The sequence below is a fragment of the Pectinophora gossypiella genome, chromosome 15 (assembly GCF_024362695.1).
Source record: "Pectinophora gossypiella chromosome 15, ilPecGoss1.1, whole genome shotgun sequence".
NCBI lineage: Eukaryota > Metazoa > Arthropoda > Insecta > Lepidoptera > Gelechiidae > Pectinophora > Pectinophora gossypiella.
In genome coordinates, this window is record NC_065418.1 from 2507242 (window position 1) to 2524954 (window position 17713).

Genomic DNA, 17713 nt, shown 5'->3' on the forward strand with positions numbered 1-17713 from the left:
CAGCTTTGGTAATGGCATTTTTAATCTTTAAATTATATTTTTTTTTATTAATAACCTTACCATGTTTTTTACCCTAAATAAAAAATATATTTTATTTTTCAGAAAATTCCCGGTGTTCTTGCATTCTTCACAGCAAAAGATATTCCCGGCGAAAATGCTTTTACATATCCCGACAAAGTTCAAGCATCTGCAGCTAATCCAGAAGAAATATTTGCTGATGGCATTGTTAAATATTATGACCAGCCGATAGGTATTATAGTTGCCGAGACTGAGAAACTAGCCAATAAAGCGGCCCTGCTTGTACGCATCAAGTACAAAAAAGACAAAGCAGTACCCATACTGACAATAAATGATGTTAAAGCAAGAGATCCGAGTCGCATAACTTTATTTTTGTCGTATCCTGCTAGGGATCGAGGCGCTGATATATACAGAGTGATACGAGGATCCGACAGCATCTTACACCAATATCATTACTCCTTAGAAACTATAGCCTGTGTAACCAGACCCAGTGATTTTGGTTTAGACGTTTTTATATCTACGCAATGGCCTGATTTGACTCAAGTTGCTATATCATCTGTGCTGAAAGTGGAACAAAACAGGTTGAATTCTTGGATTTTGTATACCTATTTAGTTTAACTGCTTATAATGAGTTATTTACTTTGTAAATTTTATCATACCGGAAACCAAACCCAAACATTTTTCTTGTGTTTCGTTTAGGATAAATATAGAGGTCTTCCGATGTGGAGGTTCCTATGGTGTAAAGATAACCCGTGCAAGTCAAATTGCAGCTGCCTGCGCTTTAGCCTCCTACATGCTGAACCGACCGTGCCGCTTCGTGATGAGCATTCAAGCCATCATCAGATGTATTGGAAAACGACTCCCATGCACTAGAGATTTCGAGGTTACTAAGAATTTAAAAATATATTTACTCGTACTTATCTATAGTATTCATAGCAATACAAATAAACATCCATTCGTTATCCTTTTATATTGATTCTTACTTAGCCTAATCTAGTTCCTACACCAATAATTAGATAATTTTACGTTCAAATATTATTCAAAATTCCGGTAGTATTCCACATATCTGTGAATTTCAGTTAGGTGTGGACCGCTTTGGTAGGATACAATACATGGAATATAACTTTTACGAAGACAACGGATATATTTTTTCGGAAGTGATCATTGGATATGCTGGCCCAGCGATCAAAAATTGCTACGACAATAGAAGATGGCACTATAATGGATTTAACGTACTCACAGATACCGCTTCTAATTGTTCGGCCAGAGCACCTGGTAAGTACAATATTTATAGACCGGGAATATTCTTGTCTATTTTTCGTTGGGTTAGGTCTTCTATATTCGACAGGAGCTTAAACACGTATTTAATAGTTTAGAGTAATTGAAGCAGCTTCAATTTTATCACTGACAGTATGTTTAGGCTTTTCTGCAGCACCTCCTCCGCTTGCAATATTTTTGAAATCTGTGACACGTATTACGATATAACTGTATTTCATAATCATTGCAGGGACTTTAGAAGCCATTGCAATGGCAGAGATCATAATGGAGAGGATATCTTATGCACTTGACTTAGATCCAATTGAGGTTCGCCGACAAAACTTAGATTCACAAAGAACGGATGTTACGGAAATGCTTAAAACTTTAACACAAGATAGCAACTATAACAAACGCAAGCAAGAAGTAGAAGTGTTTAATAAATCAAATAGATGGAAAAAGCGTGGTCTCCGAGTCGCAATGATGAGCTATCCAATTACAGTAATTGTTGATTATCCTGTTTTACTCACAGTCTATCACGGTGATGCTACAGTCACAGTATGTCATGCTGGGATTGAAATTGGACAAGGAATCAACACCAAAGTTATACAAGCAGTCGCGTATACGCTAAACATATCCACTTCTAAAGTAAAGGTCAAGTCAACAGATTGTGTCACAACTCCGAATCCATTCAGCACAGGTGGAAGTCGTACTACAGAAACTGTTTGCTTTGGAGCCATAAAATGTTGTCAGTTACTTCTAGATAGACTGAGTGTTGTAAGAGAGGAATTAAATAATGCTACGTGGGAGGAGCTGATAGAAGCTGCACACAACAGAGGCATAGGCCTTCAGACGAATTATAGAACTACTGCTAACGATCAAATGACGTATCGAGTTGGTGGAGTAGCATTTGCAGAAGTAGAGTTAGATGTTTTGACGGGAGAACATGATGTACTTAGAGTAGATATGATAAATGATGTTGGACTCAGTTTAAACCCTGAATTGGATATTGGACAGGTATGATTCTTTCGTTTATATTATTAAGAAACTCTCGGTAGGAACATATCACAAACATCACTTTGTTATCCCTACTTTAGTTAGGACATTACAAGCTGATCACCTGATTGTCCGAAAGTGAGATGATCCGTGCTTCGGAAGGCACGTTAAGCCGTTGGTCCCGGTTACTATTTACTGATGTATGTATGTAGTCGTTACATGAGTCATGTCAGGGGCCTTTTGCGGCTGAATAATAACCCTGACACCAGGATTGATGAGATTGGTATTCTCTTCACAACCCACGCGATAAGAAGTGAAGAGATTAAGAAACTAACTACACACGTGAATGCAGATGCAATAATCTTTATGCTGAAAGCATGCCAGAATTCGTCCGCATCGTACGCAGTCAGAACTTTGAGTATTTAGTTATCGTTTTGGAATTATAATTATTACTATTAGAGATCAGCTGATAAAAAATCTGATTATGTTATCAGATTTGGTGCACAGTAAACTAAAAGTGGACGGCTACGATATTTTTAAAATTAACAATAAGTAAAAAAGTCAACGTGCTTTATCTCTGCTATAAAAACGATGCGGAAGTATCTGCTTTGCGCACTTTACAGATTATTTTTCAATAAAATGTCAAGCATCTTTAAAAATAATTTACCTATTTTAGAATTTCACAAATACAGAAGATGTTGTCTACAATAATAGTAAAAAAATATTATTCCAGTTCTTTACCATTTCTTTTAGATCGAAGGAGCTTTTATTATGGGTCTGGGTTATTGGACTTCTGAACATATCATATTTGACAAGAAAACAGGAGAAATTCTAACTGATCGCTCTTGGAACTACCACGTACCGCTAGCCAAGGACATACCAATAGATTTCAGAGTGCAACTTCGAAGGAACTCTTATAATCCTGTTGGAACTCTTGGTGGTAAAGGTTAGTAACACCCCACAAAACTTAATGGGAAATGTTTTTTTTTACTGCAAAGAAGGTCTTTTTAGCAGCTGGTACAACTCATCTAACTATTGATACTAATCCATACATTGGTTTTTCATTTACAATTCACTGTTTCAATGTCGTTGAAAAGTTGAGTTGTTACTTGTGATATGTTTTTTGTTTTAGCTTTATCAGAGCCTCCTATTGCGTTGTCAATAAGCGTTGCCTTTGCTTTAAGGGAAGCTATAGTGTCATCTAGAAAGGATAGCGGTTATCCATCAAATGAGTGGTTTGAAGTTGGTAGGTCTTTCAATAATTAGTCAACATTCGATGTCAAAAAAAATATTTATAATTTTAATTTTTCCTACTTTGAATAATATTATGGCTGTTTTATTTCCAGATGGTCCATTCACATTGGAAGCAAATGTGCTGAAATGCGATGCAAATCTGAAAGAGTTCTTATTTTATTGATTTATAACAATAAGACCACTGAAGTTGTTCTGTATTCATGTAGTATATTAAGTTTTGTGAAATAAAGTGTATTTCATACGGACAAGGTTTCATATTAATTTCCCTCCACAATTGTAAAAGCCTGAACTACTATACGATTTGTGTTCAAACTAAATATTTACAAAAAAGAGTCACGACCTTACCTATTAAACGATAAAATATGATTTATTAAACTGGTAGATATTCGAAAACTTGTCGTCAATGTCTTAGAATCTTTGATCTTTCTGCTAATATCCAGTTGAAACTTTGGCGACATACATAAGCTCTAACTGGATCCTTGCAAAAATACAAATGATTTTAGGATATTTTTGCGTTCACGGTAATAATATTGAGTTCTGGTGTTCGTAAAAAGCTTTGCCCTTTTTTAAATAAAATAGAAGAAAGAAAGAGAAAGAAAAAAACGTTTACTACAAAGGGACACCACAGTAACAAATAAAAAACAAAACACGGAAAATCACATAACTTGCATTCAAAACACGTAATAAAAATAACTTATACGAGACAGTACAATAAATAGAGAGAAAACATTAAGGCAAATTGTAATCCATTTGCCTTAATGGACTCGTGCTTTTATAAGTAGGCTCGTGTTTGACTACAATCTCACCTGATGATAAGTGCCGATATGGGCTAGGGTAGATCATGCTTACCTAGCAAATGCCTATTCACTCTAGTCTTGAAGACTCCCAGATTAAAAAGAGTTGAAAAAACAGACGACGGCAGACAGTCCCAGTCCTTTGCTGTTCGCATCAAAAAGGAAGACGTTTTAGATCTTAGGCAAAACGTTTAGTGCGGATTGATGGTATATCCATAACATAAGGATGAAATGCCTGCCGATGTGTAGTTGTCCGTAGATGAAATTGAGTGAGTGGATTTAACTCGTGAAGTCGTATCCACTTATACTACTATTTTCAATACCATTTGCGACGAGTTCTGGAGATCTAAAGACACATTTTAGCATTTCACCAAAAAAACAATGTTGGTAATTGCCATTTGTTTGACGCGATGCAGTTTTACTTTTATGTGTGCAAATGTCAAATAGAAGAATTATGGTCGTCTTTGCGCCTCAGGATATGGCCGTACCATCGCAACCGGCTTTCTTTCACCTTTTCCACAATCGATGCAACCCTGAACGAACCCCTGACATATTCGTTTCGCACTCTGTCCAGTGGAATCACTCTTACCGCCCATCTGAGCATTTTCATCTCGTTTATGTGAAAGTTTTGTTCGTGTACTTTCTTGATTGTCCAGCATTCAGCTCAGTACTTCATGGCTAGTCGTACTACCGTTTTATATATGTTCCCTTTTGTTCGGATGGGCATTTTGGGGTCGCAGAGGACCCCTGTCAGCGATCTCTATTCGATCGAGGCAGTGTTGATGCGATGGTCTACATCCTTATCAACATTTGCAACGGCGGTAAGCACAGAACCTAAGTAAATAAATCTCCTATATCTCCGAGAAAGCGTTGTAATTCAAAAATAAGACATGACCTTATTACAAATCTTGTAAGTACACACTGTAATTGCTACTATTGAACGATCACATCCGTCTGGATATCAATTACTAACTGAAATAATTAAATACAAATCCACGTTGTGTAATGTGAAACTTCCTTTAAAACATAAGTGCGATCTAGTTTCGGTTATTCTAGGTCGAATCGCAATGGATAGAATAACCTTTTCTGTTAATGGAACTAAATGTTCGGGTAAGTACAAAATATATTTTTGCGTTTTTTATATGTTCAATACTTAAATAAGTACCTATCGGATTTAACCTTTAATGGAATAAAATTCTTAAGTATATATTATAATATCCTTCATTTACTTAGAAATAAGTTGTGTCAATTTAATTATCTTCTTATTATCAACTTGTATTTTGTGCAAACAACTATTCATCGTCTCCATAAATTAATTCTGTTTTCACAGGGTTCGCTTATCTAACCTCAAAGTATGACAGACCTAATAAAGTACCAATTTTGTTTTTAATAAATTGTTTATTACTCTCCAGTGGGGTCGGAGGTGGACGCTGACGTGTCACTGAACGACTACCTGCGCAATTTCCTTAACCTGCGCGGGACCAAGTACATGTGCAAGGAAGGAGGCTGTGGCGCATGTATTGTCTCCGTCACTACTACGGACAGTAACGGACACGAAAGAACCTTCTCTGTTAATTCCGTAAGTTTCTCTTCTGGTTTCAAGTCATAATTATCATCATCAATCAGGCAGCATCATGCTGGTATAAGCTTGTTTCCGGTCCTGCGCTAACATTTGCATAACTTTGCCTCCGTTGTTACGATGTCATCCGACAACCGGAGGCTGGGTATGTAGAAATGCTAGTTCAATACATCCCGCTGGTAGAAACGAGCAGGTATAAAATTTCCCTTCCACCCTTCTCCAATACGTCCTAGACGATGACGAAATGGAGTAGGATTTCTAGGTTGATATCCCACTCGCGGCTGATCTACCCATTGATCTTTTACCTAGTTTTATTATATTCAGCTATGTGGGTTGACGTTAGTACAATGTTATTTTTTCGTATTAATAGTAATGTCGCGGACCGAACTCACTAATCCTAGTATGTAGGTTATAATTGAGCTACAAAAGGTTTATGACAGGGGCTTCCGTCGATTGGGACCACAACAATATGGAACCGCGGTCCCAGTCGCCAGATCCAATATTTTAATCAGTGTAGATTTTCTTCGTCAGTCTTTTTTATCAGTGAGATTTATTTCAAATACTGACTTCATTTTAGTGCTTGGTGTCTGTCACATCATGTCATCATTGGGAAGTAACCACCATCGAGGGGATAGGTGACCGTCGGAAGGGATACCATCCCATACAGAAGACCCTTGCCGAGTATGATGGTACGCAATGTGGATACTGCAGCCCTGGTTGGGTTATGAGCATGTACAGGTATTTATGAGATTTTGTTATTAAAAATGAATAAAAAAAAATGAATAATGAATGAATATTTGAATTGAAATACGTCACAGTAGCTGATAACTCGGCCCATTTTCAATGTTCAGTTTCGCCAGAGCACTTTGATTAAATTTTTATTAAGAAAGTGTTTTGGATATATTCCTAGTTTACTGCTTTTTTCAGCCTGCTTGAATCAAATAACTACGATGTGACTCAATCCAAAATCGAGAATTCTTTTGGGAGTAACACCTGCAGATGTACAGGATATAGACCTATACTCGATGCCTTTAAAAGCTTTGCCAAAGATGCTCCAAAACCAAACCCTCCCGTTGCTGATATTGAAGACTTGACTTTGTGCAAAAATAAAGGAGATTGTAATAAAAAATGTGAAAAAGATTGGTGTTTTGTGCAAAAAAGTGATGTAGATGACAAAATTCTGAAGATTGTTTTGAACGATTACCGTGTTTGGTATAGAGTCAAACAATTGAGTGATATTTTTACTATATTTAAAAATGAAGGTACTGAATCTTACATGTTGGTTAACGGCAATACAGGAAAAGGTAATTGTTTATGTTCTGGGGACTGTTATTAATACATAATTAAATAATATATCTGGTTTATAATTTTTCATTATTTTCAGGGGCTATTCCCATTCTTGCCATACCAAGAGTTCTGATAGACGTGAGTCCAGTCGAAGAGCTTAAAGGACACTATGTAGACCAAAATCTAGTCGTAGGTGCTGGAACAAATTTGACAGATCTTATGGAGTTGTTTAAGACAATATCATGGGAACGAGAAGAATTTTCCTACTTACAGAAATTATATGAACATTTAGATTTAGTTGCCCACATTCCTGTTCGAAACGTACGTAGATGAGTTCAAGATACCACGATTCAAATTTTATTTTGATCCTAATGTTTTACATTTTATGAAAACATGTAAGCTTTTTTCAGATTGGAACTGTAGCTGGTAATTTGATGCTGAAACACAGGTTACCAACTTTTTCTTCAGATATATTCTTATTGTTGGAATCAGTGGGAGCCACACTTACTATAGGTTAGTTTTTATATTGAGAAATGTTATCTGATCTTCTTTCACGACAATTTTTTGATACAATAATTTGCTATTATACTTTTAGTCGATAACCGTTCAACAATTGAAGTTTTACCAGAGACCTTTTTGACAGTGGATATGACTGGAAAAGTTATAACTTTAATAAAACTGCCACCTCTCTCTCGTAACTGTGAATTCGTTTCGTTTAAGGTATGGTACGTAGTTAAAATAAATTTGTGATCAGTGATAAAAGTGAGATATTGTTTATTAGAGTTGACTCCAAAATTCATGACAGAGATTAATTGGTCCACTAAGTTTTTAAGAACTAAATTACGTTTTACACTATCCACAGATCATGCCAAGAGCACAAAACGCCCATGCTCAAGTAAATGGAGCTTTTTTATACCAATTCCGTGCAAATGATGACATAATATCAACAGCACGTATCGTAATCACCGGTTTGTCAGGAAAGTTTGTTCATGCTAAGAACACCGAAGAATTTCTCGTTCACAAAAATATTTTTACCAATGAAGTACTGCAAGCAGCTCTTAAGATTTTGGATAAAGAATTGATTGTTGAAGAGATACCAGGTGATTTGTCTCCGGAATATAGAAGAAAATGTGCACTTGGTCTGTTTTATAAGGTAAAGCTACACTATTCTATCGATTTTGAACGTGAACCGTCATGTAAACTCTTTCCAATAAACTTGTTTTTGTACAAAATAATCATAGGAATTATCTACCAGTCACTTTACTATTTTATAACCTCATCATCAAGTACCTTATACATTAGTACTCGTTTCTTTAAGTAAACAAATCGATACGATAGTATTCGATTCCTGCAGACACCTCCTAATTTCATTTTAAGTTATACCCGTCAGTTTCATATCCGCCGAAAAAGAAAGTTACGGATGACCCGGGCGTATAAAAAGGCATCTTGCTCATATGTAATCCGTTTGACGTATGCTGTCAACTTAATTTTGTTGGGTTATTGATCAATTTAAAATTTTGGATGGGTTTTTTAACTTCTGCCTAAAATTTACATGTTTTCCATGAATTTTATGCCTGTCGATTGCCTGTCCCTTTCTTTTTCGCCGGATAAGAAAATGACAGGTATCGCTTAAAATAAAATTAGATGGTGTGTACAGGAACCAGCACCAGTGTTTATATAATATGAGACAAACTTATTCCAGAGCTTACTAACATTGATTCCTAAAGAAAAACTAAACCATCGCTATCTCTCTGGAGCAAGAGACTTACGAAAGACTCGACCGGTATCACATGGAACTGAAGTATATGACACCAACCCTGCTATCTGGCCTATCACGGAACCTATGCCCAAAGTAGAGGCACTCATACAAACTTCTGGTGAGGCTAAGTACATCAACGACTTACCAACACAACCAAATGAAGTGTTTTGTGCATTTGTCACGTCAGATATATGCACAGGCGAAATTTTAGAAATTGATCCTACTCCGGCATTGGTAATATTATTTCACATACTTACACCTATTATTCTGAAGATTCTAGTAGATGATCTGTTCCATACTAACAACTTTTGTTTTCAGAAAATTCCGGGTGTACTCGCATTTTTTTCTGCAAAAGACATTCCTGGAGTAAATTCTTTTACATTTCCTGTGAAAGTAGTAGGCTCCGGAATAGTTTTGGAAGAAATATTCGCTGATGGCATAGTTAAATATTATGATCAACCGATAGGTATTATAGTTGCCGAAACTGAGAAAATGGCTAATAGAGCGGCTCTGCTTGTACGCATCAAGTACAAAAAAGACAAAGATGTACCCATACTGACTATTGATGAAGTTAAAGCGAAAGACCCAAGCCGTATAACTGTATTTTTGACATACCCTGCAAGAGACCGAGGTGTAAATGTACAAAAAGTAATCAAGGGCTCTGACAACATCTTTCAACAATATCATTACACCATGGAAACCCTTACTTGTGTAGCGCGACCTAGTGATTTCGGTTTAGATGTTTTTGCATCTACGCAATGGCCAGATTTGACTCAAGTTGGTATTTCAACTGTTCTTAATGTTGAACAAAATCGGTAAGAAAAAGTTCTATTTTAGCCATTTTTGTCTCACTGCTGAGGAAAGAAGCTACTATTTGATTGCTAAAATCACAACCCTTCTTATTGCCTTTCCCCTAGTTGTTTAAAAATGAAACCTCTCCGATTCTGAAACAAGTTAGGTGCCTTTCAGAACAGATGACAAGATACACACAGACATCTTCTGGTATTATTTCAGGATCAATCTAGAAGTTTTTAGATGTGGAGGTTCTTACGGCAACAGAATATCTCGTGCAAGTCATATCGCGGCTGCGTGCTCTCTAGCCTCCTACTTAACGAACCGACCATGTCGTTTCGTTATGAGCATCCAATCGAACATCAGATGTATTGGGAAACGGCTTCCATGCACTAGAGATTTCGAGGTACGGGTACTCTGAAAATTCATTGTTATATTTTTTTATGCTTTTACGCAAGGACATTATTTCCTCAAACGAAATCGAACGCCTTTGTAAGTTCAAGAAACATATATATATATTTACTAGGTTTCTCTATCCAAGGAGTACTTTAGTGGAGTCAGTTTTTACGATCGAAACTGAACGCGTTCTATTTTTTCTTCCAGTCAAGCTTACTAATCACTGCAATTTATTGCACTTTTCAGTTAGGAGTTGACAGCAATGGAGAGATACAATACTTGGAATATAACTTTTACCTAGACAACGGTTACGTATTTTCTGAACCAATAATTGGATTTTCTGGACCGGCTATCAAAAACTGTTATAATAACAGGCGATGGCACTACACTGGATATAACGCAACCACAGATACTGCCTCCAATACATATGTTCGAGCACCAGGTAAGGTTCTATATATTGATATATCTACTATACAAACAAATAAATACAGTTATACTTAATCACTTAGGAGGTACTTCCCACTTCTACACATATCCAAGTTTATACAAATATACTATAACAAAATTAAATTTCTTCCACAGGAAGTTTTGAAGCTGTAGTTATGACTGAGCAGATAATGGAACATATAGCTTATTCGCTTAACTTAGATCCGATAAAAGTGCGTTTACAAAACTTGGATCCACAAAGAACTGAGATTACAGAAATGGTTGAGACTTTAATAAAAGATAGCAATTATAACAAACGCAAAGAAGAAGTTGAAAAGTTTAATAAATTAAATAGATGGAAGAAGCGAGGCTTAAGAGTTGCTTTCATGAGCTGGCCGGTTGCAGCTATCGTCGATTATCCTGTCTTACTAACGGTCCATCATGGAGATGCTACAGTCACAGTATGCCATGCTGGGGTAGAATTTGGACAAGGAATCAATACAAAAGTTATACAAGCAGTTGCGTATACGCTTAACATATCCATTTCAAAAGTTAAGGTGAAGTCAACAGATTGTGTCACAACTCCGAATCCTTTCATAACAGGTGGAAGTCGTACAACTGAAGCCGTTTGCTTTGGAGCCATCAAATGTTGCCAGTTACTTCTGGATAGACTGAGTGTTGTAAGAGAGGAATTAAATAATGCTACGTGGGAGGAGCTGATAGAAGCTGCACACAATAGGGGCATAGGCCTTCAGACTAATTACAGAACTACTGCTAACGATCAAATGACGTATCGAGTTGGTGGAGTAGCATTTGCGGAAGTGGAATTAGATGTCTTGACGGGAGAACATGACGTTCTTAGGGTAGACCTGATCGATGATGTTGGGCTTAGTTTAAATCCGGAGCTGGATATTGGACAGGTACTTTATAATTTATTTTCTTTGTTATTTTCGATGTGCGATATGTTGTAGAGAATATAATTTTATCTTTAGCAAGCGTTGGTTTACTGAAATGTCTGTCATCTTTGCTTTGACGGAAACATACATCTTTAAAATATACATTATATATGTAATGAATACCTATTAGCTTGCAAAGGAAAAAATAGTGAGACGTAATTTGCAATTGGAGGAGCTCGGTGGCGCAGCGGTAAACGCGCTCGGTCTGCGATTGTTGAAGTTAAGCGACTTTCGCAAAGGCCGGTCATAGGATGGGTGACCACAAAAAAAAGTTTTCATCTCGAGCTCCTCCGTGCTTCGGAAGGCACGTTAAGCCGTTGGTCCCGGCTGCATTAGCAGTCGTTAATAACCACCAATCCGCACTGGGCCCGCGTGGTGGTTTAAGGCCCGATCTCCCTATCCATCCATAGGGAAGGCCCGTGCCCCAGCAGTGGGGACGTTAATGGGCTGGTGATGATGATGATGAATTTGCAATTATAACTGCAACATTTATTTATGACTGTACCTAAATTTATACACAATAAAAATCTTTATCTGATACTGATTTTCAGATCGAAGGTGCTTTTACAATGGGCCTAGGTTTTTGGACTTGTGAACACTTTATATTTGACAAAAAAACAGGAGAAATCCTAACTGACCGCACTTGGAACTACCACGTTCCGCTTGCTAAGGACATACCGATAGATTTCAGAGTACAACTTCGGAGGAACTCTTATAATCCTATTGGAACTCTTGGTGCTAAAGGTAAATTAAATAAAGGACAATCGTAATACACTCTCTCCATGCTAATATTGCTTATCGTCGCCTAATACTAAAGAGATGCCTAAAGAACTTACGTGAAGTGCCTTTTTGAGTGAGAAAGTAAGTATACCCATATAAGTACTTACTGTAATTTGTGTTCTAAATTTTTACTTTTTTAAATTAATTGAAAGAAGACGAGGTTTTGTCAACGAAGATCATATCATAATGAGTTTTTTTTCTCAAAAAGGCGCTTATGTGGTTTTAACTATAAATTGACGCTATATGTATTAGTAAATGCGTTAGAAACTGTCTGTCTGTTACGTTTTCACACTGAAACCGCCGATCCGATTCATATGAGATATGGAGATACTTTGAAAGCCTTTTGAAGGACATAAGGGATGAAAAAACACCCCGCATCCTATAATAGAAGTTCTCGCGGACGAAGACTTACCTAAGATTTTCGGCATATTTGTTATTTACTAGCTTTCTCCGAGTTTAGGTCATCGCACGTTTCCCCTCTTTCCATCCTTTTAGGGGATGATTTCTAGGAAAAAAATCTATCATGTGTCTAGTCTGTATAGATAAATGTCCGTTCTCGAGAACTTCCATTATCAGGTGTGGGGTGTTCTTTTACCCCTTTTTCATCCCCTATGTCCTTCCAAAGGGTTTCACAGTATTCAAATTTCATCTGAATCGGTTTAGTGGTTAAGCGTGAAAAGTTAAAAGACAGCTGTCTGTCTGTGAGGTTAGTCCAAAATATGTCTGTGTCTTTGGCATTTCCTGCATTAGTGTATATTATTTATAGTGTAGGTTTTTCTCGCTCATTTGTTAAATGTACATACAATAATACATAAATAAACTAACACTAAATGTAATACATAAATAAACTAACACTTATTTCCCACCGGGGTAAGCAGAGACTATGGAATTCCATTTGGTGCGATCCTGACACCCTTCTCTTGCTTCCTCCACGTTCATCAATCGCTTCATACAGGCACGCCGGTTCAGAGTAGATCTTACTGAACCTTTTCTAAGGACATCTCCAATTTGTTAAGTGTGCAATTAACTATTATTCCAGGTATAACGGAACCTCCTATATGTTTGTCAGTTAGCGTTGCATTTGCCTTAAGAGAGGCTATAGCGTCTTCCAGAGAGGAAAGCGGCTACCCCCGCACCGAATGGTTCAATGTTGGTAAGCATTTATAAATTAATCATCTTTCATAGGTAAGTAATTTATTTACAACGTTATTTTGCCCAAAGTTTAGCTGGAAGATTTGGTTACCTTAGCAATAAAAACTCTTTTGTTTGTGTCATAATTTTCAATTGAACTTTATAATTATGTGTATTTTGCTAAGAGTTTTCTCTTACGAATGATAAAGTATAGTATTTTATGCAACAGTTGTATAAGAAGGGTCAAAAAATGCGAGTGGCGTGAGTTGCGATGTGAGCCTTGGCGAACATCGCAATAAGAGACGCCACGAGCATTTTTTGACCTAGTTATACAACGTTGCATACAATACTTTTTCTACGACGACGTAATTTTAAATGAAACAAAAATTATACAAAGAAAAATTTTATTTATAAATTTATTTTCCAACGCGCGGGAAAATGGCGGCAAATGTATACTTTTTTTTTATAGTATATCTATGGCACCAAACAAAGTAAAGGTGCCAGTTTCCAGGTCAAAAATCTTACTTAAGGCGACATTATAGTACAGTTACACTTTGTAAACAATGCTTTTATAGGCCATAGAGCGTACACTTTTTCAAAGAGTTTAATTATGTATGTACTTATATTAGACTTTTGCAGATTATGCCAGATTAAAGTAGAGGAGTAGAAAAATACTTTTTTCTACTCCTCTACTTTAATCTTTTTGGTTATTTAAATGCCAGATTAAAGTAGAGGAGTAGAAAAATACTTTTTTCTACTCCTCTACTTTAATCTGGCATAATCTGCAAAAGTCTAATATAAGTACATACATAATTAAACTCTTTGAAAAAGTGTACGCTCTATGGCCTATAAAAGCATTGTTTACAAAGTGTAACTGTACTATAATGTCGCCAAAAAAGCATTGTTGTTGTTTTTTTTTTTTGACCTGGAAACTGGCACCTTTACTTTGTTTGGTGCCATAGATATACTATAAAAAAAAAGTATACATTTGCCGTCATTTTCCCGCGCGTTGGAAAATAATTTTTATAAATAAAATTTTTCTTTGTATAATTTTTGTTTCATTTAAAATTACGTCGTCGTAGAAAAAGTATTGTATGCAACGTTCTATAACTAGGTCAAAAAATGCTCGTGGCGTCTCTTATTGCGATGTTCGCCAAGGCTCACATCGCAACTCACGCCACTCGCATTTTTTGACCTAGTTATACAACGTTGCATAAAATACTATTTCGTATGTTTAGCTGAGTGTATGTATGTTTAAATTACTTTACTTTTGAAAAAAACTTATGCTTACTTCTCAGAAAAAAAATCGAAACGTGTTTGATTTTTGAGTTTAAATCAAAAATTTTATATCATTGTAAGTGTACTTACATATTTTTATTTTATTCCGGAAGTATAGTTACTTGTAAGCATTTGATATTTTTATGCAAATTCTTACGGAACATAAACTTGCGAGATGTTCCGATTTGTTTGATGAGAAGTGTATGACCATTGATAATATTATGAAAATTTAATCCCACATGAGAGTTTACATCACATATCACTAATTTAAGTGTAGCATCCTTCATGCTACTTTTTAGGGAAATATAGAGCTGTGGTTTCCCTCTTGCTTTCTGCTTACATCAAATTGACATTAATTTATTAATTTCTAATTTATCAATTTCTATTGTGGTATATTTTCAGATGGCCCATTCACATTGGAAGCCAACGTGTTGAAGTCTGGAGCACAACTTGAAGAGTTTTTATTCTATTAACTCATCATTATGAGTTAGCACCATTGTGCTAATTCCAGCACACACCATCTAATTTTATTTTAAGTTATACCTGTCATTTTCTTATCGGCATAAAAATAAAGGGACAGGCATAAAATTTACGGAATACAAGTCAAGTATATGCAGAAATTTAAACTACTACCTCAAAATTTTACATTGGCCAACCTGACAGAATTAAGTTGACAGCACACGTCAAACGGTATACAAATTGCGAGATTCGTCCGGTTTATTCATTAATTTACTCATACATTTCAAAATTAACAACCTGTCAATTATCCGTCACTTTTGTTTTCGGTGGATTATAAAATGACAGGTACTTGTAACTTAAAATAAAATTAGGAGGTGTCTGCAGGAATTAGGGCCAATGTATATCACGCTTATATCACGCTTAAACTTAATTTAACTAAATAACTTCTATATCTACTAGACTACTAACGAAGAAAAACAAACCCTGAAAAAATAAAAGTTGACGCTTGCGCAAATATGCATCTGCATACATTATGTTTTGAAATAAACAAATACTTAATGAAGAAATAAAACAGAATCTTATTAGAATTTCCCGAGAGAATGAAAATAAGGAGAAAATTCTTTGTCTATTTTATTTATTTTTTAAATTAAATAAAAGTTTTTTTTAGCCTAGTAACGTAGTTGATAAGCGCCATCTAACAAGTTCCTGAGAACTATTTTTTTTAATTCTAAAAAAGAAAACCTATTAAACACGCACATGTTTATATCTAATTAATACCTAACTGCAATTACTATTTTTTACTTAAAACCATAGGTTTGAAACGGAAACATCGATTACTACGTCCGATCCTAACATGTAGCGTGACTAGGAATGTAAATGATAACTACATACATAGTTGTATTAATATGTAATTACTTACTGTTGCAAGAAATTATTATACATAACTACTAACATCCGTTACATGCGTGGTTTAAACTCCTACACTCAACGCCGAGCAATGAGCCGTACCACCGGTTTTGCCGGGACCATGCACCGCCGGCACGTGCCGCCCGCTTTTACCAGGACAATGTTTTTTCGGCACGTGCCGCGCGGCTGTTGCCGGGACTATGCTCCGCCGGCACGACCTGCAGAAATTTAAATAACCGCAGCGAAGTAACCTTGCATCCCCGCACTGCATGCCACCATACCGGTTTTAAGCTGGCATTGTTAGAGTCTTAAGACTAAACCATGCAGCTATGCGAGCGCATAGCCGGTAAGGTTATAAATTACGGCGTCGGTTGCCAGGCAACGCATGAGACGTCTGCTCGGCGCCAAAACAAATACCCATCATCCAGCTTATAGAATCAGAATACCTCGTTATCTTTACCATACACGTCAGCAGTATGTGTGAAGATTACATCTATTTTAAGTATTGACGTCCGTAATATGCAAAATGAATATACAGGGTGTTAGTGACATCGTAACGAATACTAATGGGAATGATTCAGACCATGATTTTCGCCGCAAAATATTGTTTTTTTTTAGTTTTTTTTTTTGTTTCTATGTCCCGGGCATGTCGTAAAAACCCAACAGAGGGATTGTGTCCTCTAATATGATGGAATAATGTTATGGGCGATAGGCTGATCCCTTATCACCATAAGGTTCATCATATCCAGCTTACGACATCATATTAACAGTGGCTGCAAGTTGTCTTTGATTACTTGTGGCTCTGCCCACCCCAATAGGGATTACGGGCGTGAGTTTATGTATGTGTTTTAGTATTTTTTTAGTTATTTTCAACTTGATATTAACTCGAAATAATGAGCTGAATCATCCCTCTCAGTATTCGTTGCTATGCCTCTTACACCCCGTACGTAAGTAGGTGTTAGTGACACCGTAACGAATACCTACTGAGCGGGTGATTCACAGCACGATTTAAATCAAGTGGAAATTCCTCTTGGAAAATTCATAAAGTTGTTTCTATTTTATTTTTTTTATTATTTTTAGTTCCACTTCATATCAACTGAGGATCATGGTCGGAATCATCTGTCAAAGTTTTCGTTACCATGTCTCTAACACCCTGTATAGTAGCAAATTACCATCCCATTGCCTGTAATTAATCATTTATCACAGACTAGCTACTACCCGCGGCTTCGTTCCGAATCCTACTGTTAAAGCTATAGAAGTTTCATACAAACTTTGCCATCCCTTTTACTTTTTAGGCGATGAATATTTTTTTATAATTTGAGACTCAAACCACTAGTTTCTGAGATTTCGTGAAGAATGAGTCAGTCAGACAGTGACCTTTCGCCTTTAATAATATACGTAATAATAATAATAAAGTCCAGAAGGGTATGTAAGTCCGGGACTCCATAGTCCCGAGATATGGAATTGACAAACATAATAATAATCTTTATTGCACAAACTTACAACAACACAATAAATATGGATTAAAATTTTAGAGTAGGCAAGATTCTTAGTCAACTTTTAGAAAGAAAGAGAAAAAATCGTTAATCTTATTTTTACTTTTACGATGATACATATCGAATTGGTGCTAGGTTCAATATAAATTATG

The 17713-nt window shown here is 36.2% G+C and overlaps 2 protein-coding genes across 2 annotated transcripts in view; both read left to right on the top strand.

Moving 5' to 3' along the window:
• LOC126373432 (uncharacterized) overlaps positions 1 to 13458 on the top strand; it is a 48074-nt gene extending 34616 nt beyond the window's left edge. Inside the window, exons 13-25 of the mRNA XM_050019590.1 lie at positions 5729 to 5895; positions 6473 to 6633; positions 6823 to 7199; positions 7280 to 7503; positions 7593 to 7673; positions 8045 to 8335; positions 8885 to 9175; positions 9260 to 9756; positions 9956 to 10101; positions 10504 to 10641; positions 10712 to 11475; positions 12063 to 12255; positions 13331 to 13458. Of these exons, the coding sequence (XP_049875547.1) occupies positions 5729 to 5895; positions 6473 to 6633; positions 6823 to 7199; positions 7280 to 7503; positions 7593 to 7673; positions 8045 to 8335; positions 8885 to 9175; positions 9260 to 9756; positions 9956 to 10101; positions 10504 to 10641; positions 10712 to 11475; positions 12063 to 12255; positions 13331 to 13458 (3458 nt within the window). The remainder of the gene's footprint in view (positions 1 to 5728; positions 5896 to 6472; positions 6634 to 6822; positions 7200 to 7279; positions 7504 to 7592; positions 7674 to 8044; positions 8336 to 8884; positions 9176 to 9259; positions 9757 to 9955; positions 10102 to 10503; positions 10642 to 10711; positions 11476 to 12062; positions 12256 to 13330) is intronic.
• On the top strand, positions 2094 to 3702 carry LOC126373222 (xanthine dehydrogenase/oxidase-like). The gene is made up of 4 exons (XM_050019277.1): positions 2094 to 2289; positions 3022 to 3214; positions 3401 to 3514; positions 3615 to 3702. Exons 1-4 carry the CDS (start codon positions 2155 to 2157, stop codon positions 3683 to 3685), a joined length of 513 nt encoding a protein of 170 aa, XP_049875234.1. The 5' UTR covers positions 2094 to 2154; the 3' UTR covers positions 3686 to 3702.
• Positions 13459 to 17713: the final 4255 nt, after the last annotated feature.